At 48.3% G+C, this 17,568-nt stretch overlaps 1 protein-coding gene across 1 annotated transcript in view; it reads right to left on the reverse strand.

Annotated features, from left to right (window-relative positions):
• Positions 1-13,419: 13,419 nt before the first annotated feature.
• Positions 13,420-17,568, reverse strand: part of PLCL1 (phospholipase C like 1 (inactive)) — a 204,245-nt gene continuing 200,096 nt past the window's right edge. Inside the window, 1 exon segment of the mRNA XM_042784101.1 lies at positions 13,420-15,157. Coding sequence (XP_042640035.1) covers positions 14,975-15,157 — 183 coding nt within the window. The 3' untranslated portion in view covers positions 13,420-14,974.

Below are 17,568 nucleotides of genomic sequence, written 5' to 3' on the forward strand. Positions count from 1 at the left end.
ACACAGGAAGAAAATACAGGCTCTTCAAGCACCTCTGTCTGCATGTGATCAAATGTAGTCTCAGAGTGATTGTGTTGCTATTTCTACTGCATTTCAAAAGAACAAAGCTTCTCTTCTGTCAGAAATTCTTCTTAGAAAAGTTTAAAGCAAAATTAACATTTTGCATACTGCATTCCCAGCAGCCAAGCTTTTGAACAGTAAAAAGTTTAAGTTTTCTAAATAGTCCAACTGCTCAAATGACTTCTATTAATAATTTGTCAGAAGGATTTAGGACAAGCTTCTTGAAGGCATATTGATCATTTTGAGTCAAAGTACAAGATAATAGCTCTAGAACAGCGTGTACAAAGCTGCCAAGTAAAAGTCATCCTTTCAGATAATCATATTCATGAGGTCAGCGGAGGACACTAACTCTCAGCACTTTGCTTAGTTTCCACATGATCTCTTCCCCCTGGAGTGCGAGATTAGATCTGGAGGAAAACCAGTTACCTCTCATCCCCCAACCAGTCATCAGGACTGAATCTCACAGTACTGCTACGGAGTCAGCTACAGATTGCAGCAGCCTGAAGTCACAGCCAGGGCACAGGAAAGGGAAGTGAAAGGACCGACCGTGGCAATGTCCTTTACCCCTTCCGTGCCCGATTGGCCTCTCTCCTCCTGCACATCCCACCCAGGCGAGCAGGGGTGCGTGGCACCCCAGTGTTCACAGGCACTGGCACTCTCACACTCTGGCCATTGTACCTGAGGAAGACCAGGGTCCCTGTCAACTTGAAAGTAGTAGGTAGGTGGAGATTTAGTGACACAGAATTGGGAAGGGTCAGTGGGATCATCCCATCCAGTTGCAGCATGGGGTTACTTGGAGATTCAGTGTCCTCCACTACTGCGCACAGATCAGTGCGACTTACCGGGAGCCTGAAGTACAATATTATGGCTCAGCCATCTGTCCCAGGACAGGGGTACGCAGCTGGTCGGTCTGCAGGACAGCCTGCTCATGCAGCGGGGAGCAGGGCAGGCTGGCACGTTTGGGATGGTGCAGCTGGCTCAGCCAGCCAAGCTACAGAGGGGCAGGAGCACCTTTCGCAGAGGGAGAGATAAGGCTCTGTCATCTCTATGGCAACTGCCAGAGAGCTGCACCATGCTCACTGGAGAAGGGAAAATAAAATCCAGAAAGCATGGCCAAGAAAATGCCTAGCAGGGAGAAATCCACAATGAAGGATAAGACAGAGGCGGGAAAGGAGCAGCGCGGCCCACTGTTGCTGAAAGGGGAAAAGCAAAGGGCTCACCGTTGGTGGCCAAGGAGGAGGCTCTCGAGCTCCCAGCATGGGAGCAGCTCCAGCAGCCTCCCCATCCCATCCTGAGGCACCTGCTCTGCTGCAGCCAGCAGGCCAGCAAAAGTTCACCACCAAAAAAATGCGTGAGACTCAAATAACTGCACAAAAGTATTTAAGCCTGAGATGCCAGTAGTGTATACATAATTTAAAGTCTGAAATATTCATTTTACTCAAGCCACAGATGAATGTTAAACTCAGATAAAGATGCCAAATGGGTGGTAAATAAGTTATAGTCATTGAAATCCATCTGAAACAAAGTAAAATAAACACTGAAAAACAGCAAGCTGAGGATCGTGCCAAAGTTGTTCAACTTGTTTTATGTTTGCATCAGAGTACAATGTAAAGGCAGTTTTGATTCAAAGAAGCTACATTTGTCCATCTTTCCCTCATCCAGAAAGGCTTCATTCTGTACAATCTGGAAGTCAAGGTGAAAAATTCACTCCTTGCTTCCCACACAGTCCCAGCACAAAAAGTTATTTCCCCCAAAATGGAAACATACTGTGCTTACTCCAGGCCTCCAGAAGACTCCTGTCCCTATTCATCTCTGCTCTGTTAGCCAGCAATCATTCATATGCCCTAATGATTTGAAAGAAAGAGCGGAAGACAATTCCTAGACTTCTCTTTACACAGATAACAGAAGGAGCTCATTTTAAAACCTTACCTCTGCATGTGGCATGGGCTGTCTAGCTTTCCTGAGTTTCAGTTACAGTGACAAAGTAGTTGGCACCACTGAACTCTGATTCCAAAGAAAACACAAGTGCAGAAGAATTGCCAAGCAGAGGAATTAACAGCACAGCCCCTTCCAAGCTGGGAGGGCATTCACTTAACACAGAAAATCTCTCAGCTGCTCATGCAAACAGAGGACAGGCTGCCAGCTCAGCAGCAGGCCAGGCTGAACAGCACATGAAACCTAGAAACTTCAGGCTGAACAACATACTTCCACACAAAACCCAGAATAAGGCCTCCCAGGCTGAGGTGCATCTATACTATCCCCAACCTCCATCCAAGACAAAAGCAAGAAAAGCTTTTCCTCAGCATGAGTGGGAAGCAGCCAGGCTCACCTAACAAACAGCCACGGGAAATACCAACCTCACCTTGGTATCAGAGAAGATGGAGGGGGCGAGGTAGTCACATCCCTCAACATGACCACAAACTGGCTCAGTTCCTCAGGCTGTGTCCTCGCTGCTGTAACCTCCTCTGTGGTTGCCTCTCTGTGAGGGAGAGATCCCGCCCTTCCACGAGGGCCAGGCTTGGGCAGAGTCTCCTCAGCTCCTCCAGAGGACGGGCGCAGGGAAGATGGCGGCTGGTGAATGCTGAGAGAGCCTCAACTACCACCCAGCACCTCCATGCTCCTCTCCTTCATTCCGGCAAGATGAACGACAAAAGCACAGCACCCCACTGACTGTGGAGGAGGAACTCTGCAGTAATCTGCTGCAGCCCACCCTGCTGTCCAATTTATCAGTGCACCTGCTACGTGGGAGATTGGCATCACCTGTGCCCCGGCATGAGCTATGGAGGTAATTACTGCCACATGGCTCAGCCAAAGCACCAGGGGTTATAATGACAAAACATGGCCTCATACACTGGGGTTTCTTTACCTCAGAGCTTTTTGGTCAGCTGCCCTGTTCTCTCACCTTGCTGCCAGTTTTCGATCACTAAGCAGCAGCCATGCATTAACCCCCTGGGAGCCTCCCTGTATCCATAGGTTGTTCTCCAGCTCAGAAATTTAGTCTCCATTATCCAAAGGTTTGAATTTAAGGAAAATATGTTAAACTGCATCAAATGCTGTTGGGGATACTCACATTCATAGCTACTTTAGCCTTAACTTGGTTGATCTTAATTAACTTTCAAATCTAGGCCATTTTAGCTGTCCACATGTGTTCAACACCATTCACCACTGGGAAACTTAATTCAGTTTTTTTTCTTGGGGTACGAACAGACAACCAAGTTACAGCATTCCAGCTGAGTCACAGTAGTTGCTCATGCTCACACTGTAATACTTCACAAACGTGGCATCTGACACATTAACACAAATATTTCACCTTAAGGTTTAAATGAGGCCTTTGCCTCACAGCTGCAGTGGGGCAGGAGCACCTGCAGCATTATCTCAGCTCTTGGAAACAGGAGATTTTGATCAAGCCTGTAGGATGAAAAGAGGAATGGCTCCAGCAAATGTGGACGTGATGAAATGGCATGTATGCTCTGTGGAAAGGACACACATGTCTCAGTCAAGCAAAGTCAGCTGGGGATCATTTTATCTACACTGAAACAAGCCTCTTTTCCATGAAGCAAGTGTCCACATGGCATCAGGCTTTGGCTCACCTCCTCCCCCCAGGAAGGGGGGCACAATCAGGAAGGGTGCATGGGCTCACACATGAGACCTCACACATTTATCACATGGAGAAGTTCTCAGTCTCAGCATGACAATGGTTAAATGCAGCTGTGGCAGCTTGTAATTGGTCTCACATGCACCCAGGGGTGCCTCAAGCATTAGGGGAAAAGCTTTCATCATTTTCTCAGGCACACTATCCCTGCCTGCAAAGATGGGCATAGCCTCCCCATCTTCTGCTCACACTGTGCAGCCCAGGGGAGCCATTTTAGCACAAACTTGCATGAAAAGGGCACACCTGCAAAGCAGGGGCCTAGAGGCAATTATTTTCTAAACAATTCAGCTGTCTGTCTGCTGCAGCACTTGAGGTTGTTACATAAAAATCTTTGTTTTCCCCTTCGTACAGCATTTTAAAGGATTCTAAACCCAGTGACCAGGTGCACTGCAGTGCCTGAAGTTAATGATAACACAGAATAGACTTCAGGTGCAAGCGGTGATGGAGAAGCCCTCTGAAGAGACCTGACATGCTCACTGGAAACCCTCTCATAATTGCTTTTTTCAGCATTTGCTGATGTCCTGGGTGCTGCCAGGAGCATGCAGCTTAGTGGGAGCCTTTCACCAGCAGAGGCAAAGACAAGGTAGAGGACTGTGGCACAGCAATTACAAGTGTGAGGCTCCTTGAGGAGGCCTCTGCTCATCCTGGCCAAAAGAAACAGCTGAGGACAAGCCTGCACCAACATGGCCAAAAAAGATTTGTTTGCTCAAAAGCCATTGCAAACCATGAAATGGAAGAAGGTGGATAAACAAAATCAGGAGGGATGGTGAAGTGCAGCCTCCTAGCAAGGACTGTGCTGTACATCTTGCAGCCGGGCACAGCACAGAGACCTCTCAGCCTGTGCCAAGGTGCGATCGTAGCTGGCATAGTCCAGCTCACAGCACACTGCTGCCAGCGCAGAGCCCTTTGTAAGGATGTCCTACCCGTGGCGGGAGAGGGAAAGTCCTTTGGTTGTAGGAAACCTTGGGTTTTCTGTGCTCCTCTTCAGCATAAAACTCTCACTATCGTGTGATACACGGGTAGTTTCACAGAAGCAAAGGGGGCTGCTTGGCCCCCACACATTTTGCTGAATTACAGCCTGTGCTTATGCTATGCAGACCAGTGTTTCCAGGTCGAAGAATCTGTGGGGAAAAATATACCTATGATCTCTTTTCCTAAGTGATTGGCTCAGATACCATTATACAAAAGGACCACCAAAATACTGTAACTGAAGCATTTTGGGCAACTCTCCATATGAGCATCAGCATAGCACAAGAGAAGATGTTTTTGCAGCTTCCTCTGAGAGGACAGTATTGATTGCCTTAAATGTTGGAAGCAGTTCAGGTGCTGGAAACAGCTTTAAATCTCTTTCACATGACAAGTGAAACCCCTGATCTACCTTGTATAATCTTTTTTAATTTTTTTTCCTTCTTACAAGAAGATTCATTGACCTGAAAGAAGGATTACTAACTGAAAGACATTAGATATAGGCTACCAGGCAGAAATCCTTACTAATCCTGTCTAACCTTATTCCTGCTTAAATTCTGCTTTCAAAAATTTCTGTTCAATCACTTACAAAACAACGTATATTTAAGAAAGACTGTTGTCATTAATTGCCTTTATCCCTCATCATATCTCTCTCATTTGTCTTAAAGAAAAGCTTAACTCCCAGTTGAAAGTTTTCCATGGATTTAGTGTTCACGGAGGATGGGGAGTTGTGGCCGGCATGGGGAAGGTGAGGGCTGCATTGCATTCCCAGGGAGAAGTTTGGTTCCCTGCCTTGTCACAGACCTTGGGTCCCCATTAGCTGGTCCCCTGGCGCTTGCCGTCTCCATGTCCCTCGTGTCCGGTGAGGGTACGCCACCTCACCTGACGGACGTGGGAAGCAGAAATACTGCAGGGTGCAGTAGCATTAAAATAATAACAGTCCCAGCCCCAGGAGTCCAGAAGTCCCATGGGAGCCCTTCCAGGACAAGAGGATAAACCTCTCCACTCCTTGTATGGGCATTACAAAAGCTGATTTCATGGCCTATTTCCCTGCCATCTGGCACAAACCAGTCACTCAGCAGGGACCTCGCAGGACTGAGGTGCCTTTTTCAAGAGGAGGACATTCACTTGCTAAAATACAGCATGGGACCACCTTCCTCCCCACCGCCCTGCGTCCTCTCAGCCCACCTGCGCCCGTGCACCGTCCCGCAGTGCTGAGCAGGATGCGTGCCAGGCCCCAGGGCCCCGCTCTGCCCAGGCACGAGGGCTGACCCTCCGCCACGGCGAGAGGCAGAGGCACGGCTGTGCTTCACATTGAGTCTCTCTGGCAGATGTAACCACACGGGCAACGGCACTAAATCCCCGTCTGACGTGTCAGCCATTCTGGATGCCATTAGAAGCAATTTTCTGTCCAGCCGCCTGTTTTAATAGGATGTGCAGTTAAACAGATTCGTCCTTTCAGCTTCACTCTACAGAGCCTTCAGTCTCCAGCCACCACTGCTCCCATCTGAGGGAATTATAGTGTTCTCTGTGTTTCTCTCTTGCAGGCAGGCACATTGCTCAGAGAAGTAGCTCTTGCCAAGAAAAGTGTATAATCTAGAAAGCCACCTGCTCAGCTTTCGTTCTTTGAACTCCCTACAATCAATTTGCCTTTCCCAGGAGAAGGTGCAACTGTTTTCAGTGCAGGAGGAGATAGAGGATTCATGGTGTGCTATAAGAGCACAGCCAGCTGCAGGGAAATGGTTAATTTGCCTCACTGAGGGGTCTGAAACCGGTTATGCGGCGCAGCAGAGACACTCTTGGATCCCCGATGCTGACCTTCCAAATTTCACGACACTGTCCTTGTGCCTGCTTCAGTCTCTTAAAGATTATCTTCATGTTCCCATCAGGCCAGGTTGCAACATTAGTACCATACAAAACAAGATGCGGCACTTCACCTTCCTGGCAGGTGTCCATTTCCTCCCCGTGGCTTTGCTCCTGCCAGAAATGCCGCTCTGCTCGGGATGGGGGTGTCTGGCATTTGCTACAGGGGATTCTTGTGGAATCAAGCCAGCTGTCACAGCTAGATGTCTTTTATGCAAATAAAGGCTTGGTTTCTCTTCAGGGGTTTCTACCATAAATACTTGTAAGATATGGCATTAAGCAGGCACTGTAAGGGTAAAACTAATCCTCTGCTAAAGTGCACAGCTAAATTAGGTGGGACAAACCGCTGCCTAAAAATACCTGTTTCAACACTGGCACTAGAGAGAGTTTAGCTGCCCAGGAAGACCTGCCTTGCATGAAGATGGCCGGCAGTCCTGTGCACGGAGTTGCTGCTACAGGCAGTGACCGGCACGGCTGTCCCCGGGAGCCCACCCTGGTCTCCCCGACGGGCTGAGATGCTGATAGTTGTGCAGCTTCTCTGAGCGGGAGCCCCTCTTGGGGAGCTCCCAGAGGTTGGGGGGTACCAGGGATGCACCGACCCTCTTGCAGCACCGAGCATCTCCAAGCATCACAGCACCATCCGTGTCCTGCTTGCCTTCTAGGAAAAGGCAGGTCTTACTGCTACCTGCTCCCTTGGGTACTAGGGACATGAGCTGTTTTTTCTCACTGGACAGCTGGCATGCCTTAGCATGTAAGGCTACCCAATAAAAATTCCTCACCAGGCCTAAGGCTCCTTCCCATGCACATCGTTACTAAATACTATTTAGTCAATTTTTACATCCATTTCATATAAATAATGGGAGAAATAAAAGCTGGTGCCATTCTGTCTTCGTTAATGCTTTCGTCTGACTCCACATCGGAGACTTTCATCTGTCCTTAATTTGATGCCTGGTAGAAACATTTTTCCTGTGGGCATTTGTGTTCATTTAATGTTAATTATGACCTTTAAGCATGAACAAAAAAAATCTCCTGGCAACAGCCTCTACGCGCAGAGTATGACAGACCACAGTGTCAGTTTTCACATAACACATCTCCTCAAGACCTGGGAGGGACAATTCCAACTGAAGCACAGCTACAGGTTTATTGCAATCACCTTGCTAGGAAATAACAAGTTAGAATCAATAACAACAACAACAAAATTTCTATGGAACTGACACACCCTGGCACGAGAAGAAGCATCGCACCCAGTAGTACCATTCAATGGCATTAATTCTCTGCACTCGTCATAGCTCTCCTTACACATCCCGTGATGGGAGAACACCGCTGAAGCGCCCAGTGGCAGGGACCAAGCAGGCCACGACGAGAAATGCAAGTTTCAAATGGCAAACAATTCAGGTGCAAGTCCATGTGTGGTTTTCTGTATCTCAGCCAAGAGGTCAGCTGTGCCAACAGACGGTGCCCAACTGGCTGACAAATAGCTCAAGGCACCACCTCTGTCCCAGCACACAGTCTGGCCCACGGAGCAGCGCAGAGGAGACGCAGTGGTTGCTCCCAGGGGGCTCTCCCTGCTCAGCCCTGCCGCGCTGCCCCACGGGCTGAGCTCCATGGGCAGCCTCGGCCCAGGGAAAAGCTTTCCCTTGCAAAATGGTCGGGATGGCACAGGTCTGAAACACTAGACAGGAGCAGAGCATGGCAACGCTGGAAGTTTTCACAGCTCCTGACACACAGATACACCTGGGTTTGCTGGATTGCAGGTGGTCACTTGCACACATCCTGCCTCAGCTTAGACCCTAAATACTGTAGCAGGCTTTCCAGAAACACAGGATCAGCTTCTGCTTGCCATAAGGGACATGTGCCTCATAGCAAGTCCTAGCCAACCTCAAACACAGTTTGCAAACCTGAGCCAAGCTCATGAAATTGGTGTTTTGGGTTTACTCTGATGACAGCTCTTCAACTCTGCTCTCAATCACTTCCAAAATGTTTTGGCTGGTCTGACAGGAGGGTACCCTACCATGGCATCAGCTGTCCATTGTTGTACACCTCTAGACTGTTTTCTTGGCCAATGCATCAAATACTTCAGAATAAGTGTTTGCCACCCTCCCGCTTAGGAGTTGGGACAATGTACCGCTTGCCTTGGCGAGGCAGCGGGCACCGGGAGGCTGGGACAGGCCGCAGCAGGAATCAACAGACAAGTCTGTGCAGGTGCCCCGCTACTTATAGACAAGATACCAGTGAAATGTTGTCAGCATTAGCAGGTGAAATTACAGTTTGGCTTTGGTGGGAGCTGATCCCATGCACACTGCGGTTGGTCTGAGCCTCCTACAACCAGCCTCACCAGGTGGTGCCTGAGTGAGCAGCCCCTCAGCAAGCTGCCGCTGGCCCAGGGCAGCCCCACACATCCCAGAGAAGGCTCCCGGTGGCCCTGGGCTGGGTGCCTGTCTGTTCCGCACCAAAAGCATTGCACAAGTAATTTCCTTCTCACTGCTTGGACTCCATAAAATCTAGAGACCACGGAGGAGCACAAAGGAAAGGAGCAAACCAGATGTCCGCCGGTGCCGTGCCGAGGGGGAGCCAGTGGTGGGGCTCAGCTGTAGCTGTGCTGCCCTGGCTTTGGAAACACCTTGTGCAGGAAGGCTGCTGCAAACCAGCCGTGCACGGCTGAGTCGGGGCCCGTGAATCCCGAAGGCAAAGGCAGGAAGGACAGTACATCACCACCAGCAAGCAGTGGGCTCGCCAACGTTCTTCAATTCTTTGTTTCTGCCTCTCCAGGAGACTTTGCTTCTTCATTTTTCACTTTGGGGGAACCCCAGCTACAAAACGCAGCAGCGACCGATACTTGGGCCTGTTTGCTTTGCGCAGGAGGGAGCAGGAGCACGGCTTGCCCTCTCCCCTGCGCGTGGCGTGCTAACGCTGTGACTGCAAAACTCCTGCTGCGCTTTGCTGCCGGCACCCTTCTCCATCCATCAGCATCATAAATAATCATAGCAGCTCCTGCTGTCTGAATCATAATTTGTATCTCGTTTCTAATTGTATTATGTGTAGCTGGTCCACCAGTCCCTATCTGAGGAAGCATACAAATAATTCATCTGTATTCCTCCATGCTCCCCATGTGTGCTCCCAGACAAGCCAGATTAATACTGGTCTTTGTCTTCTTCTAATCTCATCTCCATCCTCTATACCTAGTATCTTATTTAGCTGCATTTTCAGCTGCCATCCAAAATTAATGCTTCACCTGGCATATTCAATCTCTTGCCATATTCTAAACTCTTGATTAAATACAGCAGGCACTGCAGATGAACTATAGGCATTTAGTCAGTTTGACTTTGAGGACTAATACTTTTGGGTCAAAAAAGATCATCGGTTCTGTTTTACAAAAAATAACACCTGATACATTACAGCAAGCAGAAATATCTGCGATGCTCTCGGTGGCACACTGTATCACTGAAGCACAGCAATCTGGTGATTTTGCATGCCAGAGTCAAATGACGTGATTTAATGAGATGTCACTTAAAACTGGTTGACACCCGCAGCCAGAAACCGTGCCGAACATCACTCCTACCCCCCCGGGCCACAGTGACAAGCCGCTGACACCCAGTGTCACCAGTGCCACAACCCCAGCCACCGCAAACCCATCCAGCTCCGGGAGGGCCCCGATGGTGGGAATGCTGCTGGGTCCCGGGGCCACGGCCACAGACTCTCCCATCCCCTGAGGGTTTCTCCCACAGCCACACTAATCCACGGGCCAGGGATGGGACCAATCACCATGGTGCCCCCAGCCCTCGCTGTGGTCTGGGCAAACTTCTGCTGGTGGAAACCAGTCCCACCAGCTACCGACCTGCTCCCTGCCCAAGCAGCCCTTCACTGCGGCCGCAGGGAGGGCGATGGCTCCTCCCGGGGGCTCTCAGCCAGCCCCCCCCACCCCCCACCCCACAGCCCAGCATCCCTCCCCACACACAATATGCCAATGTGCCACCTCCTCTCCGTGCTCACTTACTTTTGGCCCCAAGTATCACATTGCTTCCCAACCCTATTATAATCGTGTCTTAATAAATGAATTGAGTCCCTGCTGTGCAGTTGAACAGGGAAAATACTTGTAACACCACCAATAACTCAAACTTGCCTTTCCAATCACTCATTCTTCTTCCAGTTTCCAGAGTAGGATGGTGTGGACTGGACATAGCAAACAGCTGTCAAACGTAACACTGCCTCCTGCTCATGTGCTGTCTGTCGAGATTTTGATTTCTGCACTTTTTCTTGAAATTACTCCATGAATATTTTCTGCAAAAGCAATTTATTCATAAACTCTTTCAGATCATCAATGAGAGTAGAAAATCTTCCTTTAAAACACGACCCGTTTGATCAGGGTCATGTTCACACAGTACTCTGTTGCAGAGGAACAGCAGGTGGGACAGTGCTTGCCTCACACTTCTTGCCTGGTCGCTCACATCTCAGTTACTGAACTCACATATTCCTCAACATTATTTCAAAAAGGAAACATTTTTTCAGGAAAATGCTGTGGAAAGCAAATATAAGACTGCTCAGCCTGCGTCTGGGCAAAGGCAGCCCGAAGGGGCTATGCCAGAATAGTCTCAAACAGCACTCATGCTTTGGGCCTGGGAAATGCATCCTGGCAGTACTCACCAGCTGCCAGGGGAAACACACTGCCTTGTGCTTGGTGTGGCAATTTGGAGACAATTTTACAGGTACAATATTATGGAAACCTTCGTGTTTTCATGCCTGCCCAGGGAGGTGAGAGGGACTGACAAGGCAGGGCGTTTGGGTGCCTGGTGTTTGCTCTGTTCCCAAGCACAACTTTCACTGTGCCTAGATGTTTTCATCCTTCACAATCATGTTTCCGCTGCTAAGCACTGCACTTTACAAGAACTAAATCTCAGATTTATTGAATGTGTACATCATCTGCTGCTGCTACGCTATGAGCTGGGGCCACCATGCTCACTCCCACAGCAAGCGGTGGAGGCAAGAAGAGATTGCTCCTGCGGACCCCTCACCTTTGTTTTCTGAAGCTTCTGGAGTTAGTCCCCTGCACCAGGCTGCTGTCTGTCACTATAGCAGTGGGATGGAGGCCAAGGAGGCTACGAGCTCATGTTTTAGTCTGAACAGATAGATGGAAGAGAGGGAGTATTATACAGGAAAGCTCTCTCTGTGCATGCAATTATCTGATAATGACCTATTTTGGGAGATGAATCTCAGAAGGAGGAACATGCAAAACTCTCACCTTGTTTGCACTGGGAAGCTGCATTAGCCCTTTAAAAACAGGGAATAAAACGCATGAAAAATGATACAGAAAGCAGGAAAACAGCACGGTGCTTTAACTCGTGCTGATCTCAGGAGAGGGAGGGGGAAGGGGTCTGTCCTGCTGGTCATGCCAGCATGTGAAATTTGGTAAAAGCTATTCTTGCTGATTTAAGCCTAATCTCTGTGGCAGAGCTGGAATGAAAACCTAGGTAGTTTTGCTCCTGTACTCCCTCTGGCAGACACCTCCCCACACCAGTCCCTGAGAGCTTCTCTGATTTCTAGTTGCTAAAACACACCGTAAACAACTGCAAATACCTGTAACCCTTTCCTGACATCACTTCCACAGAAGCGATACAGATAATATCCACCCATTCAGGTGGAACATCAGGCAAATCGTACCAGCACATGGCCCAGAGAAGGTGGTTGTGCTGCTGCCAGCAGCCAGGCATGTCATGAAACACTTCCCAAAAGGCCAGGCAGTCAGTCCCCCACGTGCTGTTGATGCTGGATATGATTTTTCCACATGTTCTTCTTCAAGGCTGAATTTTTATTACGCCGACTGCTGCTTTACCATCCACTTCCACTCCCAGTGACTTCAAAGGGGCGCAGGGGAAGGTGAGATGAGCTTTTGCCACCAGCCCCCTCTTGGTGCCGGAGGAGGCTGGAGCTGCTCCAGCCGCGGGGCTGTGGGCGCCAGTGCCAGGAGCGGCCCCCGAGGCCTGGGGCAATCCAGGGTGCCTGAGGTTTTCTGCTCCCTGTATTTTGGCACAGAAAGCCACGCAGCACAACCTTGGCACAGGACATGACGTGAACGCTAAACATGGCATTAAATCTGTGTGCGTGCATGCTATGGGATTTCTGTCGAGCCACTGTCTTCTGGTTCTGCAAATACATACAGAGCGAGAGCTATGTTGCACCTCTTTCCATGGCAGCACAGAAAACAAGACCTTCTTTATGTAGTTTTATGTTCATTTGCTTATATCATCAGAGAAGGAAGGAGGACTAGAAGGTATTTTGCCAGCAGTTCCTGTACATGCATTAGGATAGCCTTTTAAATGGAGAAAATCAATGTATTTTTAGGCTTAAATGAAGCACCAAGAGGCAAGCCACTCACCCTTCCTGAGGCAACCTCTCCCTTCCAAGAGAGAGATGCTTTCTGAAGGCTGATCCTTCACAATTGTTGGTGCTGGGTTAACAGTTTCCATCCTCCCTAACTGTAAATACTGAAGGCCAAGTGCTGTTTTTCATATAAACACAACGCATGATGAAATCAGGAAGGTGTAACCCAGGAGGGCAAAATGTGAATGTGCACACTGACACCACTGATCTGGGCTCTTTATGTCTTGCCTGAAACACAAAAGACACCCCTTCTCCAGACCTCCGGGAAGGCTGAGTACGCACCCATCATCTAATGGAGAGATAAACAGAGGATTTAGGGCTGGATCTGAATAAGTATGGCAAGCTCTACTGAAATGGTATTTAAGACATCTGAGTTATAACCTTTGCAATAACACAGTTCCTATTAGAGCAGGACCTTCTCTCAAGCAACTTACCCATTCTAACCCACCTTTATCCAAGTGTCACTGGTTACCTTCTGTGTTAAATCACTTTAAAAACATGGGTCAAAGTTGTTTCATAGCTTTACTCTCTCAGTAATGTGCAACATGAACATAATAGTGTTATTAAGAAGTCAAAAATAACTTAACACAATAGCTATATAAGATTCTCCAATGGTCAAACTTTCAGCAATTATTTTTTGTTAAGTTCAGAAAATTAGCGTATTTGTTAATCAAATTAATTTAAAAAGTAGCTTTTCAAAATAAAAGCAATGCTTTAAATAAATATAGTCTTTTTTATAACCATAAAACACTTAGTCCTGTTAAAGATAACACAAATACTACACTCAAGCACAGTACTTAAATGATTGAAATGAATGTTGTGAGCATACATGAGCTGGACACTGGGAGGGATGAGGATGCATTACTTTGTGATGCTCTCCGTTTCCTTTCTACAGTGGCACAAAGAGCATCCAGTTCACAGAACTACCCCGAACATATGACATGTGTCAGGATATTTGTAACTGCTGCACAAAAATGCTGGTACCCTGTTTTTTCCCCAAGCTATTTCTCTATACTACATCTGTAGCTGTTCTGCAGCCTTGCTTCAAATTCCTAACACAGCGTAATTCTTAACCACAACAACGTAAGGCCAGATCCTGCTTGCTTCATCCAACTGACTTCAACATCTAAGCAGAAGGCTGACCTCTCACCTCTTGCAGTAAAGCTCAGTTTGTGAAATCTGTAAAACCTTCCTTCCAGTACTGGCACCACTGGCATTTCAGAATGGCCTGAAGGTCACCTTCAGAGTTCATGATCACCAAAGGATATTCACAGCTCTCCTTGTAACTACGGGGCTGACTAGCTATGTTCATTACTACACAAGTTAATGCTTATCAGCAAGGACTGTAGCTGTCCTGCAGATCTACAAGGTAGCAATGACTTACTGGAATGAAATAAATCAGCTAGTTCTTACGTTAGTACGCGCTATCTGGGTGTATCCTGAAGAAGAGTTTGCTAAAATTCAGTGAAATATACACCTCAAATCTAATCATAATCTATCCAGCAGCTCTGACCATTTAATATCTCGTTTACTTGGTCTGAATTGTTCACTAAAAATCATGTTCAGGATCTGCAGCAAACCACTGGTTTTGCCCTCTCAAAAACAGCTGTTGGTAACATTTGTTGTATTTTGTTTGTTTAAACAGCGTAACAGTAACGTAACCTATAAGTTAAATGATAAAAGCTGGAGAGTAAAATAAAGCACAAAACTGGTACAAGTACTCTCTATTTGTTTTGATCTTCAGAATGAACAGGCCTATTCAAAGATGACAAAGGAATAAATTAGCAAATGGATAATGTAATGCATGAAAGGGGGCGTCTACAGGATTTGCATGTGCGCACACATACACGCACTTGCATACAGACAGCTTGGCTTCTTTAGAAATCTCACTACCAGAGTTTAACTTAGATAAATTAACTGCATAAAATACTGACATTGTGAGGATTTTAATACTATCAACACCCTGTAGAGGGCATTCCTGTGTGAATTTTTAAATGCTTTAAAAAAATAGTTTAGAGTTATTGAAATCTGTGACAAATGTGACAGCTCTGCCTCCCCTCACAGCCTCCCGTTCTCATCTCCGGTATCCTTCTCCTGTATCGCCTCCAGGCACCGTTTTGACTTTCCGTCTGCGTGCCCGCTTCCAGTTTTGCTCAGTCCACAGGACAGGCACGCCAGCTGGATCTGCTTCATGTTCTCCAGGGCTTCGTTCTTGGCGTTCTTCAGGAGATCTCCTTGGCCCTGAGGATGCACAGACAGACACGCAGGAGAGAGTCAGGGATCGCGCACATCACTCGGGACCACAAGCGGCAATACTGCTCTTGTGCCTCCGCCATACTGTGCGGTGCTGTGGAACAGGGTCCCAGGTCCTGTCTCAAATCCCCTCCGTCCCCCCGGGAATGCCAGCCTCCAGGGAAGGGGCTGAAGGCCCTTCTGGAGCCTGGTCCCCAGCTCGGTGAGGAAGGTGGCAGCCAGCACAGTGGGTAGGGTGAGGGGGACAAACACCAGACCCCCCCCCCCCACTTCCAGGTCACCCCTTGGGAAGTAATTTGGACCCGGCCTTAGGGAGCCCGCAGGGGAAGGCATTTCCTCTTCCGCAGTAAACAGCAAGGACCTGCCAGGGACAGGGCAGCAATGGCATGTGGTGCCCCCCTCCCGTGCCACTGCTCCACCCTTGTGCCCTGGCATCAGCTCTCGTGTGGCAATGGCTGCGCGTCCCCTGCGAGCTGCGAGACCCTGGTCACCCGCCCCTCCTTGCACCCGAATTTGCTGCCCAGCCTTGGGCCCTCCTCCGGCAGAGGCAGGCCGAGCCGCGTGCCCCCATGAAACACAAGATCCGGTAGCGCTACAGGGAATCCATCAGAACCATTTTGTTTGGGACCTTCGAGCAGGTGAATGGGAATGAGAGGCTTCAATGAGAAAAGGCCTGCTTCTGGATCTTCTCAGAGAGCGTAAAGGTGAGGTGACTAACAGGATGTCAATCCAATTTGTAACTATCAGGAAAAATGTGTTACATGAAATTTGTATTAAGGAGTTGGTGTTCAGAAATGCCAAAATGAATATTTATGCAATATTGACATCTCGAGTGCCGCAGAGTGACAAGATTCTGGTGCTAGAGGATACAAATAAATAAAAGCTAGGAGATGCATCTGGTTATTAAAATTCATTATCACTAAGAACTTGAGCTGCTCTTCTCCTAATGTCACCCAAAGTATAGCTTGAAGTACACCACCCGCTGCAGTTGGTTATCCACCTATTCAGAAGGAATACCTCCGCTGACTGAAATGTCACATTCGCATCCCTGCACCCTAACCTGACCTCCTGCAAGCCACAGATGCTTTGCAGGGTCTCAGAGGAGACAACAGATATTAGAACAGGACCTGGGGCACACTCAAGGGGCAACTGACCACCGACCCTCCTTCAGTTTTCAAAACAAACCAGATGTGTTGGATGAGTCACAGCACACCACCTCCCAGCAGTGGGAGCATCTCCCTGCTTTCCTTTTCCCCAGGGCTAAGAAGGATTTATCCCACAGCAAGGAGCACAGTTCCCTTTTTGCCAGTGCCTGGCACTTGGCTTGCACCGCCTGAGCCCCTGTAAACAATGTTCACAATGAAGAAACAATGGTGGCTTGCAAGTCCCACTGCACTGGTAAACACCACGTGGGAAACCACGTCATCCAGGGACGGCAGCCCGCACCCGAGAACGTGGTTGCCTCATCTCCTGGTGACATGAATTCGTCCCTGCTGAACAATGCAAATCGCTACCCAGATGCTGGGAATCCAACTCAATGTGAGAACAACAAAAAGTACTGGGACTGCATGAGCGGCTCTGTGCTATTTGGTATGAAGCTCTTTTGAAGAGATTTGTATCTCGGCAGTGTGACAGTTACGGGAATACACAGACAAATAGCTTGGGATCCAGTGAGCAGACACGGTTTGAAAAAACAAAACAAGAATAATTTATGCAGCACATATTTCACATAGCTGTGATCCTACTTTTAGGACAGAGGTTGAGCTTATAGTTGAAGGCAGTAGGCAGGATTCCAGGAGCCCCATAGCTGCCTCGAGCACCTGCCACACCCTGGTCTCCCTCCCTGTCTGCAGGAATCACGCTGGTGCTGTAGTGACAGGGACAACACACTGCAGCATAAGCAGAGAGATCCAACAACAATATCATTAATGACATGATAATGCTATCAAAAATGGTAGTACATTATTCAATACACAAATGGAGTTTTAAATAGTTTGTTTTTAGGGTGAAATAGTCCCAGCTGCAGTGGGGCTGCTGCTTTTCCTTATCGTGCCCACAGGACTGATGACACCAAAGGCTGCACTGAGGAGCAGACAAAATTGGTGTGACGACGCTTTGCAGCCTTAACTTATCTAAGTCAAAACCTGGCACTATGTATTCATGCACAAGAACAGAAAAATCCCCTTAGCACAGGAAGCAACTCAAAGTAGACATCCCTACAGCACCAAGAACAACTAAACCCAAAACCTGAGAAAGCCACTGCAACAGAGAGGTAAAATGATGACGATGAAGGCCAGGTACCCTGAAGCACCTGGTATCCCCATAGTTGAGGTATCTGGGGAAAGACTTCCAGAAGCCTGTCCTCTGCTGTGGCATGGCCGGCGCCTCCCCGGGCGGTG

The sequence above is a fragment of the Tyto alba genome, unplaced genomic scaffold (genome assembly GCF_018691265.1).
Source record: "Tyto alba isolate M040663 unplaced genomic scaffold, T.alba_DEE_v4.0 Super-Scaffold_7, whole genome shotgun sequence".
Lineage (NCBI taxonomy): Eukaryota > Metazoa > Chordata > Aves > Strigiformes > Tytonidae > Tyto > Tyto alba.